The sequence below is a fragment of the Oncorhynchus tshawytscha genome, linkage group LG09 (genome assembly GCF_018296145.1).
Source record: "Oncorhynchus tshawytscha isolate Ot180627B linkage group LG09, Otsh_v2.0, whole genome shotgun sequence".
Classification (NCBI taxonomy): Eukaryota; Metazoa; Chordata; class Actinopteri; order Salmoniformes; family Salmonidae; genus Oncorhynchus; species Oncorhynchus tshawytscha.
The window spans coordinates 20,535,031-20,557,388 of NC_056437.1; the positions used below are offsets into that span (position 1 = coordinate 20,535,031).

Genomic DNA, 22,358 nt, shown 5'->3' on the forward strand with positions numbered 1-22,358 from the left:
TTGCCTACCATTACCACCTGGAGGCTGTCCGTCAGGAAGTTCAGGATCCAGTTGCAGAGGGAGGTGTTTAGTCCCAGGGTCCTTAGCTTAGCAATGAGCTTTGTGGGCACTATGGTGTTGAACCCTGAGCAGTAGTCAATGAACAGCATTCTCATGTAGGTGCTGCTTTTGTCCAGGTGGGAAAGGGGAGTGTGGAGTGCAGGCCGTGGCTTGGATGGTGGATGTCCTTGATGATCTTTAAGGCCTTCCTCTGACATCGGGTAGGTGTAGGTGTCATGGAGGACAGACAGTGTGGGCTGTCCGCACCACCCTCTGGAGTGCCTTGTGGTTGTGGGTAGTGCAGTTGCCGTACCAGGCGGTGATACAGCCTGACCGGATGCTCTCAATTGTGCATCTGTAAAAGTTTGTCTTAGGGTAAAAGAGGGTCTTAGGGGCCAAGCCAAATGTCTGCAGCCTCCTGAGGTTGAAGAGACGCTGTTGCGCCTTCTTCACCACACTGTCTCTGTGGGTGGACCATTTCAGATAGTCAGTGATGTGTACGCCGAGGAACTTGAAGCTTTTCACCTTCTGACTGCGGTCCCGTCGATATGGATAGGTGGTGCCCACTCTGCTGTTTTCTGAAGTCCACGATCAGCTCCTTCTTTTTGTTGACGTTGAGGGAGAGGTTATTTTCCTGGCACCAGTCCCCCAGGGCCCTCACCTCCTTCCTGTAGGCTGTCTCGACATGGTTGGTAATCAGGCCTACTACTGTTGTGACGTTTGCAAACTTGATGATTGAGTTGGAGGCATGCGTGGCCATGCAGTCATGGGTGAACAGGGAGTACAGGAGGGAGCTGAGCACGCACCCTTGTGGGGCCTCTGTACTGAGGATCAGCAAAGTGGAGGTGTTGTTTCCTACCATCACCACCAGGGGGGCTGCCCGTCAGGAAGTCCCGGACCCAGTTGCACCGGGCGGGGGTTCAGACCCAGGGCCCCGAGCTTAATGATGAGTTTGGAGGGTACTATGGTGTTCAGGTCTGAGCTATAGTCAATGAACAGAATTCTTACTTAGGTATTCCTCTTGTCCAGATGGGATAGGGCAGTGTGCAGTGCGATGGCGATTTCTTCATCTGTGGATCTATTGGGGTGGTATGCAAATTGAAGTGGGTCTAGGGTGTCATGTAAGGTAGAGGTGATATGATCCTTAACTAGCCTTTCAAAGCACTTCATGATGACAGAAGTGAGTGGTACGGGGGCGATAGTCATTTAGTTCAGTTACCTTAACTTTCTTGGGAACAGGAACATTGGGGGACATTTTGAAGCATGTGGGGACATGTGGGGACAGCATACTCTGAGGACGCTGCTAGGGATGCCGTCTGAGCCGGCAGCCTTGCGAGGGTTAACACATTTAAATGTTTTACTTACGTCGGCCACGTAGAATGAGAGCCCCCAGTCCTTGGTAAGGGACCGTGTCGGTGGCACTGTGTTATCCTCAAAACAGGCGAAGAAGGTGTTTAGCTTGTCCGGGAGCAGGACGTTGGGGTCCGCGACATGGCGGATTTTCCCTTTGTAATTCGTGATCGTAGAACCTGCCACATACGTCTCGTGTCTGAGCCATTGAACTGCGACTCCACTGACGTTTTGCCTGTTTGTTAATCAGCATCCTGACAGAGCTAACCTTTTCATAAAATCAGAATGGATCCCTCTCTCTTCTCCTCCTATTAGAGTGGCTCCCTCTCTCTTTTTTCCTGTTAGAATGGATCCCTCTTTCTTCTCATCCTATTAGGATAGATCTCTCTCTTCTCCTGCTATTAGAATAGAGCTCTCTCTCCTCCTCCTATTAGAATGGATCCCTCTCTCTTCTCCTCCTATTATAATTGATGTCTCTCTTCTCCTCCTATTAGAATGGATCTCTCTCTTCTCCTCCTATTAGAATGGATCTATTTCTTCTCCTATTAGAATGGATCCCTCTCTCTTCTCCTATTAGAATGGATCTATTTCTTCTCCTATTAGAATGGATCCCTCTCTCTTCTCCTATTAGAATGGATCTATTTCTTCTCCTGTTAGAATGGATCTCTCTCTTCTCCTCCTGTTAAAATGGATCCCTCTCTCTTCTCCTATTAGAATGGATATCTTTCTTCTTCTCCTCCTATTAGAATGGATCCCTCTCTTCCCTCCTCCTTTTTGATTGATCCCTCCCTCTCTTCTCCTCCTATTAGAATGGATCTCTCTCTTCTCCTATTAGAATGGATTCCTCTCTTCTCCTGTTAGAATGGATCTCTCTCTTCTCCTCCTATTAAAATGGATCCCTCTCTCTCCTCCTATTAGAATGGATATCTTTCTTCTTCTCCTCCTATTAGAATGGATCCCTCTCTTCCCTCCTCCTTTTTGATTGATCCCTCCCTCTCTTCTCCTCCTATTAGAATGGATCTCTCTCTTCTCCTATTAGAATGGATCCCTCTCTCTTCTCCTCCTATTAGAATGTATCTCTCTCTTTTCATCCTATTAGAATGGATCCCCCTCTCTTCTCCTATTAGAATGATCTCTCTCTTCTCCTCCTATTAGAATGGATCTATTTATTCTCCTATTAGAATGTATCCCTCTCTCTTCTCATCCTATTAGAATGTATCTATCTCTTTTCATCCTTTTAGAATGGATCCCTCTCTCTTCTCCTATTAGAATGGATTCCTCTCCTCTCCTATTAGAATGGATCTCGCTCTCTTTTCCTGTTAGAATGGATCTCTCTCTCTTCTCCTATTAGAATGGATATCTTTCTTCTTCTCCTATTAGAATGGATCCCTCTCTCTTTTCCTCCTATTAGAATGGATCCTCTCTTCCCTCCTCCTTTTTGATTGATCCCTCCCTCTCTTCTCCTCCTATTAGAATGGATCTCTCTATTCTCCTCATATTAGAATGGATCCCCCTCTCTTCTCCTATTAGAATGCATCTCTCTCTTCTCCTCCTATTAGAATGATCTCTCTCTTCTCCTCCTATTAGAATGGATCTCTCTATTCTCCTCCTATTAGAATGGCTCCATCTCTCTTCTCCTTCTATTAGATGTTCCTGAATGGATTGCTCTCTCTCTCTCTCTGTCTCTCTCTGTCTCTCTCTCCCTCTCTCTCTCTCTCTCTCTCTCCGTCTCTCTCCGTCTCTCTCTCTCTCTCTCCCCCTCTCTCTCTCTCTCCCTCCCTCTCTCTCTCCTCTCCTCTCTCTCTCCCTCTCCTCTCTCTCTCCCCCTCTCTCTCTCTCTCTCTCTCTCTCCCGTCTCTCTCTCTCTCTCCCCCTCTCTCTGTCTCTCCCCCCTCTCTCTCTCTCTCTCTCTCTCCCTCTCTCTCTCCCTCTCTCTCTCCCTCTCCTCTCTCTCTCCCTCTCCTCTCTCTCTCTCTCTCTCTCTCTTTCAAATGAATCGCTTTTGCTTTTCTTCTATGCAACTTCACAGTGATGTTCTCTACTTGTTGTGACCCCTTCCTCAGAGTGACTTGCTACCATTCTTGAGGTGTTTCAATACCCTCATTAAACCCCATAGAGACCCTGAAATGGGTACAACGAAGAATGCCCCTCTAATGACTTAGGGACTTACACTGAAATTGTATTTGTTTGTGGCCTTGTTATTTCTCACAAAACTAGTAAAACTAGTCAAACTAATTAAGTTTCACCTTGGTAATTGTCTTTGGTTGCCAGTCCTCTAGTTTACGTCTTAATCAGGGACTAATTGTTTATTAAGAGAGAGAATGCGTCAGAAAAAAACATAACTGAGATTTATGTTAATTTAGCATGACAAGTAGCCAAACACCATGCACTTAGCATAATGGAGGTCAGATGTAGTGTTAGCTGAGAGCTGTAGGGAGGCTTGGGCAGGCCAACTTATTCCAGTGGTTTAAGAGGGAATGGTGCAACTTCCACAGGGATGTCCATTCAGCCTTAAGCCCATCCCTGCTTCGCAGACAGTTCCACATCACCTCCAGCCTGGGAGGAGGAGAGCAAAGAGGAGGGAGACAGGGTTGTAAAATATCACTCAGGAGATTCTCAGTTTGTTTCTCTCTGCCTCTATTTCTCTTTGTCTCTCTCTCTACCTCTCTATCAATTCCTTTAAATTCAAGGGCTTTATTTCTGTGTGTAACAGTGATAACACCAAGTAAAACTGAAATGATATCTTAAACACAAAATATAAATATTCATTAACAAACGTATAGCTTATTAGACACATTTCCACTTCCTGAACACATATTACTTAAATAAAAAGCATACAGCCTTATGTTAACATTGCCAAAGCAAGTGAAGTAGATAATAAACAAAAGTGAAATAAACAATAAAAATTAACAGTAAACATTACACACACAGAAATTCCAAAAGAATAAAGGTATTTCAAATGTCATAGTATGTATATATACAGTGTTGCAACGATGTGCAAATAGTTAAAGTACAAAAGGGAAAATAAAGTAACAAATTTGGGTTGTATTTATAATGGTGTTTGTTCTTCACTGGTTGCCGTTTTTTTCTGGCAACAGGTCATAGATCTTGCTGCTGTGATGGCACACTGCAGTATTTCATATATGGGAGTTTATCAAAATTGGGTTAGGAAGTGCAGCTCAGTTTCCACCTCATTCTGGTCCCCAGGACCAGCTTGCTTAGGGGACTCTTCTCCAGGTTCATCTCTCTGTAGGTGATTGCTTTGTTATGGAAGGTTTGGGAATCGCTTTCTTTTAAGTGGTTGTAGAATTTAACAGCTCTTTTCTGGATTTTGTACACTGAGGATATTTTTGCAGAATTCTGCATGCAGAGTGTCAATTTGGTGTTTGTCCCATTTTGTAAATTCTTGGTTGGTGAGCAGACACCAGATCTCACAACCATGAAGGGCAATGGGTTCTATAACTGATTCAAGTATTTCTAGATCCTAATTTGTAATGAGAATGAGAGTTGACCTCTTCTCTTCCTGCAGGGGATATGGAGCGGTGAGATGATCAATGACATGTTTCTATTCCAGTTGTACTTCTCTCTATGGGGATAGTCCTCCATGCCTGGTTCCTCTCTAGGTTTCTTCCTAGATTCCTGCCTTTTCACTGTGTTTTTCCTAGCCACTGTGCTTCTACACCTGCATTTCCTTCTCTTTGGGGTTTTAGGCTGGGTTTTAGGCTGGGTTTTAGGCTGGGTATATGCACTTTATCTGCTGAAATAAAAATGGCTTTATAAAGGCATTTGATTGATTGATTAACAGGAGACAGGAGATCATGAAGCCAACTGAATGTGAGCAAGACAAAGGAGATGATCGTGGACTCCAGGAAAGGGATGGCCGAACACACCCCCATTCACATCGACGGGGCTGTAGTGGAGCGGGTCGGGAGTTTCAAGTTCCTTGGTGTCCACAAACTATCATGGTCCGAACACAACAAGAAAGTCATGAAGAGGGCACGACAATGCCTTTTCCCCCTCAGGAGACTGAAAAGATTTGGCATGGGTCCCCAGATCCTCAAAAATGTCTACAGCTGTACGGACCATCAAGAGCACCGGTTGCATCACCGCCTGGTATGGCAACTGCTCGGCATCCATAAGGCGCTACAGAGGGTAATACGTACAGCCCAGTACATCACTGGGGCCAAGCTTCCTGCCATCCAGGACCTATATACTAGGCGGTGTCAGAGGAAGCCCCATCATTTGTCAAAGACTCCAGTCACCCAAGTCATAGACTGTTCTCTCTGCTACCACACGGCAAGAGGTACCGGAGCCCCAAGTCTAGGTCCAAAAGGCTCCTTAACAGCTTCTAACCCCAAGCCAATAGACTTTTGAACAATTAATCAAATGGCCACCAAGACTAAGGGGGTTTAGCCTTCCGACCTGCTGCACAACATCACAGTTCTATAAAGGGGATTTTGAAAAATGTTCAACTTCCTATTCATTATCTCCAGCACCACCCCAACATCAACATTCTGTTTTGTAGTAAAAATGATATAGATAAGTGTTTCCAATGACATCATCAACCAATTAGTAGACAATTAGTAGACAATTAGTGGGCAATTAGTAGGCAATTAGTAGGCAATTAGTGGGCAATTAGTAGGCAATGTTGATGCTGGGGTGTTGCTGGAGATGATGAATATGAAGTTGAAAAAGTGTGAAGTTTCCCTTTAATAGCATTGGTTGAGATCCTATCTCTCTCTTTCTCTGTCTCTGTCTCTCTCTCTCTTCCTCCCTCTCCCTCTCTTTCTCTCTCCCTCTCTCCCCCCTCCCCCCCTCTCTCTATGTCAGCAGCAGATTCAGACTTGCCAGTGGGTGGCAGTCAGATTGTGTGGGCATTTATGGGTTCTAGTTTACTCACAATACAATGGTGACAAGGAGACCATTCCTGAACCAGTTTGGTGGAGCATTTTTGGATCTGCGTGTCTGCAGATCTTCTTCCAGAAACCAAAACCAAAATGCTAAAGCCATCTACAAGCATACATTCCTGTTTTACGTTGGAACGCTTAACTACCCCAAAGGGTGGTTTCCATGGATACTGAGAGGTGCTGAGAGTAGAAACGGATGTTCGGGAGTTCTGACCCAAAGAAATTAGGAAGCTCTCTCTCACTACATCACAAATGTCCTTGACTCCCGGTCTCTGACTTTCTGAAAGGTAATATTCTGCTCTTATACCGGACCCACTATGTCCGTCCATATAGGTCACTGATTGCATGCTTCTCTGACCCTACAGCAGAAAGATCTGAAGTGAACCATTTCATTTCAAACTGACATAAAGAGGTGGATTGGTATCAAATACATCAAACACATGGTGTCCACATTACATTACTACAGTATGTGGAAGTGTATGCTTTGCTTTTCTTTTGGTTGTGTACCGATGGCCGCTGAGGGGTTAAAACTCAGAGGAAGAGTTCATGGAAACCCTTGACTCCGTGTACTTATAGAGAATATATCATTTTCAGCTTGGCTTGCCTTTCAACTCTGGGCTTTCTTTGCTTTGTAAGCAGGGCTGGTCCATGCTTGGTTTACCAGAGATAGTCAGAGTAGGGTTCATATCAGCTCCTCCAGCCCATTCTCAGGGATTACACACTGGCAGGGAGTTGCTGTGGGTGTGGAGCATGGCTCTGAGACTTTGTGTGTCTGTGTCTGTATGTGTGTGTGTGTGTGTGTGTGCCTGTGTGTGTGGGTGCCTGTGTGTGTGTGTGTGTGTGTGTGTGTGTGTGTGTGTGTGTGTGTGTGTGTGTGTGTGTGTGTGTGTGTGTGTCTTTGTGTGTGTGTGTGTGTGTGTGCCTGCCTGTGTGTGCGTGCGTGTGTCTGTGTGTGTGTGCTAGTAGACACTATGGGCTATATTCTATATTTGGTGACTGGATTTTCAATATGTCTAAACAAGAACCGAACTGCATGAACATTTAAATTCATACACAAATTCATACACTCAACAAAATGTTTAAAAATAGAAACAAAAATAACCACTACTGCATTAATTCACGACTGCATTAACTCACGACTGCATTAACTCACTACTGCATTAACTCACTACTGCATTAACTCACCACTGCATTAACTCACCACTGCATTAACTCACCACTGCATTAACTCACCACTGCATTAACTCACTACTATATTAACTCACTACTATATTAACTCACCACTGCATTAACTCACCACTGCATTAACTCACCACTGCATTAACTCACCACTGCATTAACTCACTACTGCATTAACTCACTACTGCATTAACTCACCACTGCATTAACTCACTACTGCATTAACTCACTACTGCATTAACTCACTACTGCATTAACTCACTACTCACCACTGCATTAACTCACCACTGCATTAACTCACCACTGCATTAACTCACTACTGCATTAACTCACTACTGCATTAACTCACTACTGCATTAACTCACCACTGCATTAACTCACCACTGCATTAACTCACCACTGCATTAACTCACCACTACATTAACTCACCACTGCATTAACTCACCACTGCATTAACTCACCACTGCATTAACTCACTACTGCATTAACTCACCACTGCATGAACTCACTACTGCATTAACTTTTGTTTTTTGCTATACAGGAACATTGTTATTCTAGACTATTCCATAAATGTGGTTACTCTGTTTGATTAAATGTTCTGTGTCAGGGAGTTAGTGTGGTTCAAAAGTAGAAAAGGGATATTGCAGGCTGTGAAAAGTACTGTCACTGGAGTTTGAGTGTACGACTGTGTACTTGATGCTCCACTGAGTCTGTTCTCTTGCAATTGTAGTGCTACAGCTCCCTTCCTGCTCCCATGGCAGCCTGTGTCTCAGCAGGTGATGATATATGTCTAATGAGCTTTGGGTTTCAGAGTAGCATGACGATCCCCCTCTGCCTCTGCTGTCCCGGTCCTGCCCTTCTCCATCAGGCTCACACACTGGAGAAATATTGGTCCCTTTCTCAGCAGCTCCCCACCATCCACCTCCGATACTTTAGACTTGAGAGGAGAGAGAGAGACAGAGACAGAGAGAGAGAGAGAGAGAGAGAGAGAGAGAGAGAGAGAGAGAGAGAGAGAGAGAGAGATCCATTCTAATAGGAGGAGAAGAAAGAGATCCATTCTAATAGGAGGAGAAGAAAGAGATCCATTCTAATAGGAGGAGAAGAAAGAGATCCATTCTAATAGGAGGAGAAGAAAGAGATCCATTCTAATAGGAGGAGAAGAAAGAGATCCATTCTAATAGGAGGAGAAGAAAGAGATCCATTCTAATAGGAGGAGAAGAAAGAGATCCATTCTAATAGGAGGAGAAGAAAGAGATCCATTCTAATAGAAGGAGAAGAAAGAGATCCATTCTAATAGAAGGAGGAGAGAGAGGGATCCATTCTAATAGGAGAAGAAATATATCCATTATAATAGGAGGAGAAGAGAGAGGGATCTATTCTAATAGGAGGAGAAGAGAGAGACATCCATCCATTCCCTTTCTCAGCAGCTCCCCACCATCCACCTCCAGTTTTTTAGGCTTTCTGTGAAATGAGAGAAGAGAGAAAAGCAGAGAAAGAGAGAGAGAGAGAGAGAGAGGGAGTGTGTGTGAGAGAGAGAGAGAGCACACAAAAAACTATACATACCTTGGCTTAAACATAAGCGCCACAGGTAACTTCCACAAAGCTGTGAACGATCTGAGAGACAAGGCAAGAAGGGCATTCTATGCCATCAAAAGTAATATAAAATTCAACATACCAATTAGGATCTGGCTAAAAATACTTGAATCAGTCATAGAGCCCATTGCCCTTTATGGTTGCGAGGTCTGGGGTCCGCTCACCAACCAAGATTTCACTAAATGGGACAAACACCAAATTGAGACTGCATGCAGAATTCTGCAAAAATATCCTCCGTGTACAACATAGAACACCAAATAATGCATGCAGAGCAGAATTAGGCCGATACCCACTAATTATCAAAATCCAGAAAAGAGGCGTTAAATTCTACAACCACCTAAAGGAAGCGATTCCCAAACCTTCCATAACAAAGCCATCACCTACAAAGAGATGAACATGGAGAAGAAGCTGGCAAGCTGGTCCTGGGGCTTTGTTTACAAACACAAACAGACCCCACAGAGCTCCAGGACAGCAACACAATTAGACCCAAGCAAATCATGAGAAAACAAAAATATAATTACTTGACACATTGGAAAGAATTGACAAAAAACAGAGCAAACTAGAATGCTATTTGGCCCTAAACAGAGAGTACACAGTGGCAGAATACCTCTCCACTGTGACTGACCCAAACGTAAGGAAATATTTGACTATGTACAGACTCAGTGAGCATAGCCTTGCTATTGAGAAAGGCCGCCGTAAGCAGACCTGACTCTCAAGAGAAGACAGGCTATGTGCACACTGCCCACAAAATGAGGTGGAAACTGAACTGCACTTCCTAACATCCTGCCCAATGTATGACCATATTAGAGACACATATTTCCCTCAGATTACACAGATCCACAAAGAATTCCAAAACAAACCCAATTTTGATAATCTCCCATATCTACTGGGTGAAATCCCACAGTATGCCATCACAGCAGCAAGATTTGTGACCTGTTTCCACAAGAAAAGGGCAACCAGTGAAGAACAAACACCATTGTAAATACAACCCTTATTTATGCTTGTTTATTTTCCCTTCTGTACTTTAACCATGTGTACATTGTTACAACACTGTATATATACATAATATGACATTTGTAATGTCTCTTTTCTTTTGGAACTTCTGTTGAGTGTAATGTTTACTGTTAATTTGTATTGTTTATTTCACTTTTGTATATATTGAGTTTTCACACTTGGTCCCTTTCAGTAAATGTTTGTGAATTCAATGTGGTTCTTTCCATGTTTTGTGCAGTGTGAACACTTTAAAGGGGAGGACAGCTCATAATAATGGATGGAATGGAGCAAATTGAACGGTATCAAACACCTGGAAACCATATTTGCAATATGTGATCTATAGACTGTTTATTCAATTGAGGGGTTTGAATAGTGTGAGACAACATATTTGGTACAAAATCTATTCTAGCTCTTAAAAGGGTAATAGCCTACACTGGGTGCACAATTTAAAATTAGAGCATTACTTAATCTGTTTAATTATTGAATTCTGTTACCATGTCAAAGTCATCAGTTACCATGTCAAAGACGTCAGTTACCATATCAAAGACATCAGTTACCTTGTCAAAGACGTCAGTTACCATGTCAAAGACGTCAGTTACCATGTCAAAGACATTAGTTACCTTGTCAAAGACGTCAGTTACCATATCAAAGACATCAGTTACCTTGACAAAGACGTCAGTTACCATATCAAAGACATCAGTTACCTTGACAAAGACGTCAGTTACCATGTCAAAGACATCAGTTACCTTGTCAAAGATATCAGTTACCTTGTCAAAGACGTCAGTTACCATGTCAAAGACGTCAGTTACCATGTCAAAGACGTCAGTTACCATATCAAAGACATCAGTTACCTTGTCAAAGACGTCAGTTACCATGTCAAAGACATCAGTTACCATGTCAAAGATATCAGTTACCATGTCAAAGATATCAGTTACCATGTCAAAGACATCAATGCCATGTTGACGTCAGTTCCATGTCAAAGACATCAGTTACCATGTCAAAGACATCAGTTACCATGTCAAATATATCAGTTACCATGTCAAAGACGTCAGTTACCATTTCAAAGACGTCGGTTACCATGTCAAAGACGTCAGTTACCATGTCAAAGATATCAGTTACCATGTCAAAGACATCAGTTACCATGTCAAAGACATCAGTGCCATGTTGACCTCAGTGCCATGTCAAAGACACCAGTGCCATATCATGTGAGGGATATGTTACATAATGTTTATCTATGGTTTGTCTTTCTCCAGATCTCAGGAAGACGTTTGACCAGGAGCCTCTGGGAAAGGAAGTGTCTCTAGAACAGGAAGTGCTTCTTCAATGCCGCCCCCCAGAAGGAATCCCTGCTGCTGAGGTAAGGGTCAAAGGTTATGACTCAAAGCTACAGTGACTCTCTGGTATTTGGTCGTCCAATGAATGAACATAAATAGTCAAGTAAAGCAGGTAACCTTAACTGGTTATTAACAAACACTTATCCTGAAAGTCAGCCTGAAAATGCAGAATTTTGTTGTGTCGCTGGAGCTACTGAGCAGCAGAGCTTAAAGCTGTAGCCCCATAATGTCAGATACACTGGGACCCCATGTCTTTACTCCTTCTTAACAGATGGCAACTCCAAGCCCTCCTCACTCCTGATCTTAACGAATAGAGCTGGCTCTGCCGCAACAACATGACAAAGCAATACGATGTACAGCTCTTAAAACAACCAAATGTTTTCCAGCCTCATTGTGTCTTTTTTTACCCACCGATAAAGTTGAAGGAAATCCTTCAATTGCACTTCCTGCAGGGAAGATTAGCCAAATGAATTGTCCTGCTCTGAAGGAGAGGTTTGGTAGTAGAGCTGCAGGGACTGTTAGAGCTAGTTTCCTCACCCTCAATTGCCATTGTTCCTGATGTGTTATAGCTCCCACCATCAACCACATTACTGGAAGCTTGTTTTAATAAACAAAATGTATTAATAGTGATTGTTAGAATCTTAAGAGGATGTATCTTATAAGTGGCCTGGTAGATTTGAGATTTAAGTTGTATTGTAAGCATGCCCCTTTCAAAAAATTTAGAATAACAGATATTGCCTTTGTTTCACTCCAGATTGACTGTCCTTGACCAGCACAAAAACATCCTGTGGTGTACTGCACTAGCATCGAATTGTCCCTGCCATATGCAACTTTTCAGGGAAGTCAGGAACCAATATACACAGTCAGTTAAGAAAGCAAAGGCTAGCTTTTTCAAACAGAAATTTGAATCCTGCAGCACTAATTCCAAAAAGTTTTGGGACACTGTAAAGTCCATGGAGAATAAGAGCACCTCCTCCCAGCTGCAGACTGCACTGAGGCTAGGAAACACTATCTCCACCGATAAATCCACGATAATCGAGAATTTCAATAAGCATTTCTCTACGGCTGGCCATGCTTTCCACCTGGCTACCACAACCCCGGCCAACAGCCCTGCACCTCCAATAGAAAAATGGCCCAAGCCACCCCGCCCCCCCCCAGCTTCTCCTTCACCCTAATCCAGACAGCTGATGTTCTGATAGAGCTGCAAAATCTGGATCCCTGCAAATCAACTGGGCTAGACAATCTAGACCCTCTCTTCCTAAAATTTTTCGCTGTCATTGTTGCAACCCCTATTTACTAGTCTGTTCAACCTCTCTTTTCTATCGTCTGAGATTCCTAAAGATTGGAAAGCGGCCACGGTCATCCCCCTCTTCAAAGGGGGAAACACTCGAGACCCAAACTGTTACAGACCTATATCCATCCTGCCCTACCTTTCTAAAGTCTTCGAAAGCCAAGTGAACAAACAGATCACTGACCATTTCGAAACCTACTGTACCTTCTTCGCAATGCAATCTGGTTTCAGAGCTGGTCATGGGTGCACCTCAGCCACGCTCAAGGTCCTAAACGATATCATAACCGCCATCGATAAAAGACAGTACTGTACTGTGCAGCCATCTTCATCGACCTGGCCAAGGCTTTAGGTGTCTGGCTAGACTGTAACCTCTCCTTCCAGACTCATATTAAGCATCTCCAATCCAAAATGAAATCTAGAATCGGCTTCCTATTTCGCAACAAAGCCTCCTTCACTCTTGCTGCCAAACATACCCTCGTAAATCTGACTATCCTACCGATCCTTGACTTCGACGATGTCATTTACAAAATAGCCTCCAACACTCCTCAGCAAATTGGATGCAGTCTATCACAGTGCAATCCGTTTTGTCACCTAAGCCCCATATACTATCTAACACTGCGACCTGTATGCTCTCCTCGCTACATATTCGTCGCCAAACCCACTGGCTCCAGTTCATCTATAAGTCTTTGCTAGGTAAAACTCCGCCTTATCTCAGCTCACTGGTCACCATAGCAACACCCACCCATAGCACGCGCTCCAGCAGGTATATTTCACTGGCCATCCCCAAAGCCAACACCTTATTTCGCTGCCTTTTCTTCCAGTTCTCGGCTGCCAATGACTGGAACGAATTGCAAAAATCACTGAAGTTGGAGACGTATATCTCCCTCACTAACTTTAAGCATCAGCTACCTGAGCAGCTTACCGATCGCTGCAGCTGTACACAGCCCATCTGTAAATAGCCCATCCAACCAACTACCTACCTCATCCCTTATTTGTTTTTGTTTTTTTCTGCTGTTTTGCACACCAGTATTTCTACTTGCACATCCTCATCTGCACATCTATCACTCCAGTATTAATGGCTAAATTGTAATTACTTTGCCACTATGGCCTATTTATTGCCTTACCTCCTTACTCCATTTGCACACACTGTATACAAATTTTTCTATTGTGTTATTGATTGTACCTTTGTTTATCCTATGTGTAACTCTGTGTTATGTTTTTGTCGCACTGCTTTGCTTTATCTTGGCCAGGTCACAGTTGTAAATGAGAACTTGTTCTCAACTGGCCTACCTGGTTAAATAAAGGTGAAATAAAATAAATAAAAAAATCTGCTTTAAGAAGGTATTGTATCTGGCTCAGGTATGCCGACCAATCAGGATGCCTTAGTGAACTAAATTAGACAATGCCAATAACTAGAAGTAGAAGTTATATCCTATGTCAAACTCTCTTTATGTCAGAATAGAACATTGTTTTTTCAGTAGCTTGTCTCAGTCATTCTATTATAATAGTACTGAGTTGTTCCACACATTGTAATGCCCAGAAAAGCACTCCTATTTCAGCTGCTGCCTCACTGGGCTTTTCATGGCCATGTTTGGGTATTTCCTGAAGGCTGGCCAGTCATCACAATGTGGGTAAGGGAGGGACAATGTGTAGTTATCGGCAATAAGAGCAGGGCTCCTAAACTGTGTCACTGTGTATTATCCTCCATCTGCCAAGTAGCACCCCTCCCTACCCACATCGTCCCTATTCTACAACCTGACTGATGTGGTGAATTCTAAGGCCTGAGTCATCGAGTACAGGGACATGGAGAGAAAGAGGGAGGATGAAAGGAGGAGAGGGACAGGGAGTGAAAGAGAGAGAGAGAAATAGAAAGAGGGGGAGAGAGTTAGTGTGTGACAGAATTTGTGAGCTTTGGAGTGAGTTCTTCACAGGTCTGAACTCTCAAAAGGCCTGCGACTGACCCGGAAAAGCTGAGTTAAGTGAGTGGAACTGCCTTGCTAATATCCCCGATGAGAAATACTGACCTACTAAATGGAGTAAAGTTTGGGCCAAACTCTCTGGAAAACTCTCTTTAGGCTTTTTCTATTGGTGATTTCGACACTTTGTTTCAGAGTGATGCCAATCAAGCTTCTCTCTGATTGGCTCAGTGGGATAATTAAGACTCAACAGGAGCACAATTGTGATGACACACCTGTGCTCATCAAGGCCTTGCTGTTACTGTAGCAACACAGCTGTGCGCTGACAGGGCAGAGAGAATCACTGTCATCACTGTCATCATCAACCAAGGATAATGAAGTCAGAATAGAATGACAGATTGTAGTTTGGAATGAAAAGGGACTGGAGGGGGTACTGTATTGAAGTGAAGCCTAGGCCGACCACCACCACTTGTGGAGAGAGGCAGGCATCCAACACCATTAATTACTCACACACACTTACCTCACTTGAAAAATAAAGACACCAGTCTATTATGCATATTTTCTGAAGTGAAACACAGCTGTTGAGGAAGAGAAAAACACCCCAACTGATCCTGAGAGCCTTTTTTCTCTCTCTGTCTGTCAGGCATTTTCTCACACAAACGCTTCAGGAACCCAGCTAGTGATAAACAGATGGGCCCAAGTCTGTGGTCGCATATGCATCTGCAGAAATATGTAGCAGGGTCACTGCAGAAGAAATATCTGTCATATTCCAGCCACAGGGAGAAAGGGAGAGAGAGAGAGAGAGAGAAGAGAGAAGAGCTGTTGAAGGTTGTTGTTGGGTTTGGATCTATGTGACTATTTTACTGGATGCCTATGACCAGGCCATGCAAGGCCATACCAGGCCATACCAGGCCATACCAGGCCATGCCAGGCCAGAGTGAGTGAGGCAGACAGGCAGGAAGGCACTGGCATCGTAGAGAGATTGTGGCCCATGTCAATGTGTCAATTCTGCCCATGTCTTACAGCACTATGCTAAATCATTTAGATGGATTCTCATGGACAGCTGTCTTTTCCAGGAGTAGTGCTACGCAAGGATTCACATCACACATTCTAATAAAACAAAACATAATACTGTGCTCACACACACAGTTTGACTTGGTATGGACCTTGGATCCTGGAAGCAGCTTTTTTATTTTCTCTGGTACTTTATTACTGTAGGAAGGTCATAATATGTTGCTGGATTGAACATCTCCTCTGAAGACGCAATTGCTGGTGGTCAGTTTGTATTGTGAATGTAGCTGCGGGAAGAATAGAAGAGTAGCTGCGGGAAGAATAGAAGAGTAGCTGCGGGAAGAATAGAAGAGTAGCTGCGGGAAGAATAGAAGAGTAGCTGCGGGAAGAATAGAAGAGTAGCTGCGGAAGAATAGAAGAGTAGCTGCGGAAGAATAGAAGAGTAGCTGCGGGAAGAATAGAAGAGTAGCTGCGGGAAGAATAGAAGAGTAGCTGCGGAAGAATAGAAGAGTAGCTGCGGGAAGAATAGAAGAGTAGCTGCGGAAGAATAGAAGAGTAGCTGCGGGAAGAATAGAAGAGTAGCTGTGGCAGCAGGTTTTGTATGTATTTAATTTAACTAGGCAATACAGTTAAGAACAAATTCTTATTTTCAATGACAGCCTACAAACAGTGGGTTAACTGCCTGCCTGTTCAGGGACAGAACAACAGATTTGTACCTTGTCAGCTCGGGGGTTTGAACTTGCAACCTTCCGGTTACTACTCCAACGCTCTAACCACTAGGCTACCCTGCCGCCCAGATAATGGGGATCCTAATAAAATAGCAAATACCAAATGTATGTCAAAATCGCAATAGTATTACTACAAAATTATGAATGTTTTCTGAGGACAACAATAGCTAGGTTTCCATCCAACTGGCAACAGATTTTCATTTTCCCACCAGTGGTGTGTTTCCACCAAAGTCACAGCTGCTCCCGCTCCCCCTCTCTGGCACACGAAGGGCGCCAGGCAGCCCTTCCTTTCGCACACCTGTCACCATCATGCGCAACTGCGCAATATTGGCCTCACCTGGACTCAATTACTTTGTTGATTGCCCTTCTATATCTGTCTGTTCCTCAGTTGGTTCTCTGTGTCAGCATTATTGTCATTGATGTCTTATTTTTCCCATGTCCATATACTGTTCCTGTTCTGTTTCATGTCAGTTTTGTATTAAATGTTCACTCCCTGTACTTGGTTCTCGTCTCCAGTGTCGATCCCTACAAAATGTGCCTACTCTGGTCTTGGCACGTGCGCTCTTACCAACAGCTTGCAGGTACAGTTTGTGTAGGCTGTGCAGGTAGGTTAGTCTACTTAATGAGATTATTATGGATAAGAGTGAGAATATTTTTATTTGTCAAACGGCAATCGAGGCTCCTCAGAGGAGGAAGGGGAGGGCCATCCTCCTCATTGAATTTCATAAAAATAAAGTCAAACATAAAAAAGGTGTCCTTTTTAGATAAAACTATGCTAAATAATTGATTAAAACACACTGTTTTGCAAAAAAGGTCTACAGCAGCCTTAACAGCAAGGGTAGGGTAGCACCATGGTGTAGCTGGAGGACAGCTAGTTTCTGTCCTCCTCTGGGTACATTGACTTCAATACAAAACCTATGAGGCTCATGATTCTCACCCCCTTCCATAGACTTACACAGTAATTATGACAACCTCCGGAGGACATCCTCCAACATATCAGATCTCTTGCAGTATGAACTGACATGTTGTCCACCCAATCAATGAATCTAGTACTGAAAGGATGAGCTACAGCTAGTTAACACTGCAGTGCATAAAATGTTGTGACTAATTAACTCAAAGAAAGAGAAAGACAATAGTTTAACCGTTTTGAAATAATATATTTATTTAAAAATGAAGGACAAGCATTAGAGAGAGAGTGAGAGAGAGAGAGAAAGAGAGCTAGCTATATTACATTGTATTTTTTGTTCACTTTCACTAACTAGTTTAGCCTACTCAAACACCCGGCTCAGAGAGGAATGCTATGTTAGCTAGCTGGATATGGCTATCCAAACATGAAATTCTTCTAAGTCTTGTAAGCTTTTGGTTTTATTCATTTATTGCCACCACGGCCTGCTAAACTGTAACTGCTAAACTGCTTGCTGCCTACACTGTACTGCATATTGTAGTGGGTTTACTTATGGTGCAGGTAGGCTGTGTGTAGCGGTCAGCGGTTATGATATGTTGTGCACAAGCGAAGGGAAAAGGTGAGAAAGAGTAGGTCTGTCACCTTGACTACTAAACATTTTCTACCGAGCCTGTGTACCTACATTGTAAACATTAATTCATAGGCCAGGTTGTAGCAATCTCATTATGGTATGAGGACAATTTAAGTAACATGTAAGCCTAAAACAATCAATGTTACATTGCGCTGGGTATGAACAGTAGTTATCCCATACAACACAATGCCATACAACACTCCTTCCGTGGCCTCCAACTGCTCTTGAAAGCTAGTAAAACTAAATGCATGCTAATTTACAAAATAGCCTCCAACACTCTACTCAGCAAACTGGATTTAATCTATCGCAGCGCCATCCGCTTTGTCACCAAAGCCCCATATGTCACTAACCACTACGACCTGTATGCTCTCGTCGGCTGGCCCTCGCTATATATTCTTCGCCAGACCCACTGGCTCCAGGTCATCTATAAGTCTTTGCTAGATAAAGCTAGGTAAAGCTCTGCCTTATCTCAGCTCACTGGTCACTATAACAACACGCACCAGTAGCAGGGGCTCCAGCAGGTATATTTCACTGGTCATCCCCAAAGCAAACACTCACTTTGGCTGCCTTTCCTTCCAGTTCTCTGCTGCCAATGACTGGAACGAATGTAAAAAATCGCTGAAGTTGGAGACTTATATCTCCCTCACTAACTTTAAGCATCAGCTATCTGAGCAGCTTACCGATCGCTGCAGCTGTACATAGCCCACCCAACTACCTACCACATCCCCATATTGATTTTATTTACTTTTTTGCTCTTTTGCACACCAGTATTTCTACTTGCACATCATCATCTGCACATCTATCACTTCTGTGTTAATTTTCTAAATTGTAATTACTTCGCTACTATGGCCTATTTATTGCCTTACCTCCTTACTCCATTTGCACACACTGTATATATATTTTTCTATTGTGTTATTGACTGTACTTTTGTTTATCCCATGTGTAACTCTGTTGTTTTTTGTCGCACTGCTTTGCTTTATCTTGGCCAGGTCGCAGTTGTTCTCAACTGGCCTACCTGGTTAAATAAAGGTGTTCTCAACTGGCCTACCTGGTTAAATAAAGGTGTTCTCAACTGGCCTATCTGGTTAAATAAAGGTGTTCTCAACTGGCCTACCTGGTTAAATAAAGGTGTTCTCAACTGGCCTACCTGGTTAAATAAAGGTGTTCTCAACTGGCCTACCTGGTTAAATAAAGGTGAAATAGAATACATTTAAAGAATCCAGTATGCTGAAATAGAAATAAGGCAGAAAAAAAATATTGTCCTCCCTCATCTTAAACGTCACCAACCGCCACTGGCATCAATATCACCTTGCAATTTCACCACCTTGTGAAGTTCATCATAACTTATTTCATCTGTAGCCTAATAAACTGCATGCTTTCCTGTGTCATAGTGAGAGGATTGCACACCATGTCATCGCTTAACTCAAAGTTTATTTCGATATGATGGTTATTACAGTGCATTTTGGTTATTACAGTGCATTTTGTTATGTTGCAGCCTTATTCTAGAAGAGATTAAATATATATTTATTCTCATCAATCTACGCACAATAATTCTTCCATTTAATTTGAGCAAATGTATTAAAAAAATTGAAATATCTTATTTACATAGAGAAGAATGGGAGAAACTGCATATCAATATTTGCACACCACCATTTCTCGCATAATTAATTTTACAGACACAAAAAGATCACACCATGTTGAACAAACAAATGATCAGTCGGCATTTATAAAATTGTACGGATACAACCCGTTTCCATCACAGGTGTCGTGATGATTTTTTTACGGTATGACTTTCTCACATAAATACTGTGGATGGAAACTTGCTTAATTTCTATTCTCCCACTGGTGCTGTTTTAAAAGGGATTATGTTATATGTAATGGCATCCATGCAACACACCCACCACATTAATGGACCATGGTCGTAATTGCAGATATGATTATCTGAGATGACATACTTCTACAGTTGACTTTTTGCAATATTTATCTGCTTCCATGTTTTTCTTATCTGTACTTTTTGAGGCACATAATACTGAAAAGGTGATCAAGGTTAATACATGTAGTGTAACAAAAAATACTGGTTTATGACGAACTGTTTTTAAAAGCACCAGTTGGTGTGTGTTTTTGTGGTTTAAAACCTGCCCTGACATCAATGATCCATTGATGCTGACCCATAATAGTCTAAATAAGCTGCATTGATTCAATCCCAGCGGGCAAAACTGGTTGTTACGATGCCTCTATAACAAGACAACAGTGTTTTAAACCAGAACATGACATCATTATGGCGTCCCAAGCCAAACTCCATCCACTCTGTTGATACAGCATACCTTCTTTTTGTGAAAAAGAAACAGAAACCTCTCAGTACACAGACACAGGGTCGGTATGTGATCCTCCAGGGGCTGTGTTGAGACAGAGGAGGAATCCTGCCTTCACGCCTAACAGACCCTTCACACATCTATATCCGATGCTACACATTAATATCTGATGTAACAATAGATAGTGGCACAAACACTTAGTTTGACACACAAATGAACACACACACACACACATAAATACATACATACACACTCAAAGAAAGCGAGCGGCAGCAGACATTTATTCTGGCTCCCCTCACCAACATTACCAATGGAGCTTTGGTTTGAGAGGACTGAAATACTGGCATTGAGGTTTCTGAAATAGCACAGCAATTGAGTCATTTAAATAAGTCTTTCTGTATCCTCTGAATACATTAAACGCCAACCAGGCACCTCTAAAAGTCATTGTTACATATGTTTCCATCCACATACATATGTAACAGGGTTGGTTACGTTTCCACACAAATATGTATTCGATTTAGTTGGTTGAATTTACATATGAATAAAGTGTGATGCCATTGGTTCCGCTTGCAGATAAGGGGGAGATCGCGAACGTCAATTCTTCCCAGTTTGACATTGGCCTGTAAGCAGTGGGTCACTTTCTGAAATGCAGTATTCTATTTTAATATTTACAATGTGTACAAGTTCACAATGTACATGTCCTGATGTATTTATATGTGTACAGTATTCTGTTTCAGTGATGTGCTTTTGTATGTATGTACTGTATGTTATTGAGTGAGTTAGCTAGCATGCTGTAAGTGTAATGGTTGTGTTAACTCCCCGCTAAGACACAGTTGTTTCAAAGCCCGACTCTACAGCCATCAACATCATCGAGCTTTGCACATCTGATGGCCTGTCCTTTATCTACTTCCACATATTTCCGCAGGTACTTCCACATATTGTATGTTGTCTCATTTGTGTCATTGTTATAACTGTTGATTACAAGCCCCATTCTGATGTTGACATGTAAGCGACGAGTCACGCATCCACAGCCATCAGCATGCTGTTGTCCTGGACACCTAATGTGCTTCCTTGTTTTATATCGTCAGAATAAACATCAATCAACTGGGATCGCTGGCTAGAAAGTTCTTTCTTTAATAACACAACGCAAGAGAGTTACGAGGTACCGTCACATCTGTTACTCTGGTGGCGAGACCAGTCTTCTTGTCTTCGCTGGACACCTGTTACACATATTTAATGTCCTTAATAAAGAGCAGAGGGAAAATGTCGTCTGAGAAGCTGTTGTAGTGGTGAAGGAGAACGAGAACGAGACCCCCATTTTGGCTCCTCGTGGTTTCTGTAAAGTTCAGTCATCTCCGACCACTGAGAGAGACTAGTAAGGGAGGAGGGGCGGATAGAGGGATAGAGACAGAGAAGAGGGAGAGAAAATACTTTCTAGCCACCCGTGAGGTCAGACCCTTCCCTTGCTTTACCTCTGTGAGGCCCTTTTATGAAATCCCAGATCACACTAGTGACAGACAGACATTCTCCTCCATTCACACCATGAAGATGTGGCAAGCAGCTCACCTCCTCTCACACCATGAAGATGTGGCAAGCAGCTCACCTCCTCTCACACCATGAGGATGTGGCAAGCAGCTCACCTCCTCTCACACCATGAAGATGTGGCAAGCAGCTCACCTCCTCTCACACCATGAGGATGTGGCAAGCAGCTCACCTCCTCTCACACCATGAGGATGTGGCAAGCAGCTCACCTCCTCTCACACCATGAGGATGTGGCAAGCAGCTCACCTCCTCTCACACCATGAGGATGTGGCAAGCAGCTCACCTCCTCTCACACCATGAGGATGTGGCAAGCAGCTCACCTCCTCTCACACCATGAGGATGTGGCAAGCAGCTCACCTCCTCTCACACCATGAGGATGTGGCAAGCAGCTCACCTCCTTTCACACCATGAAGATGTAGCAAGCAGCTCATGAAAGCAACTTAAATCTGCCTTCTGAAAGAATGCAGCTTTATCGTTCTTCCCCTCCCTCCCTCCCTCGCTCACTCTCTTTTTTATTTTCTTCTTTCTTCTCTTCCTGCTCGCCGTCTGTTTTTCCACTTCACTTGTCACAGCTCCCAGATAAATACAGGGTTCAGGGGTGCCACTGCGCCTCCGCCGCGCGGTTGAG

The 22,358-nt window shown here is 43.2% G+C and overlaps 1 protein-coding gene across 2 annotated transcripts in view; it reads left to right on the forward strand.

Moving 5' to 3' along the window:
- Positions 1-22,358, forward strand: part of LOC121847147 (netrin receptor unc-5 homolog) — a 222,457-nt gene that overhangs the window by 187,438 nt on the left and 12,661 nt on the right. For both annotated transcript variants that reach the window (XM_042326670.1, XM_042326671.1), the window contains one exon: positions 11,315-11,418. In XM_042326670.1, the coding sequence (XP_042182604.1) occupies positions 11,315-11,418 (104 nt within the window). The remainder of the gene's footprint in view (positions 1-11,314; positions 11,419-22,358) is intronic.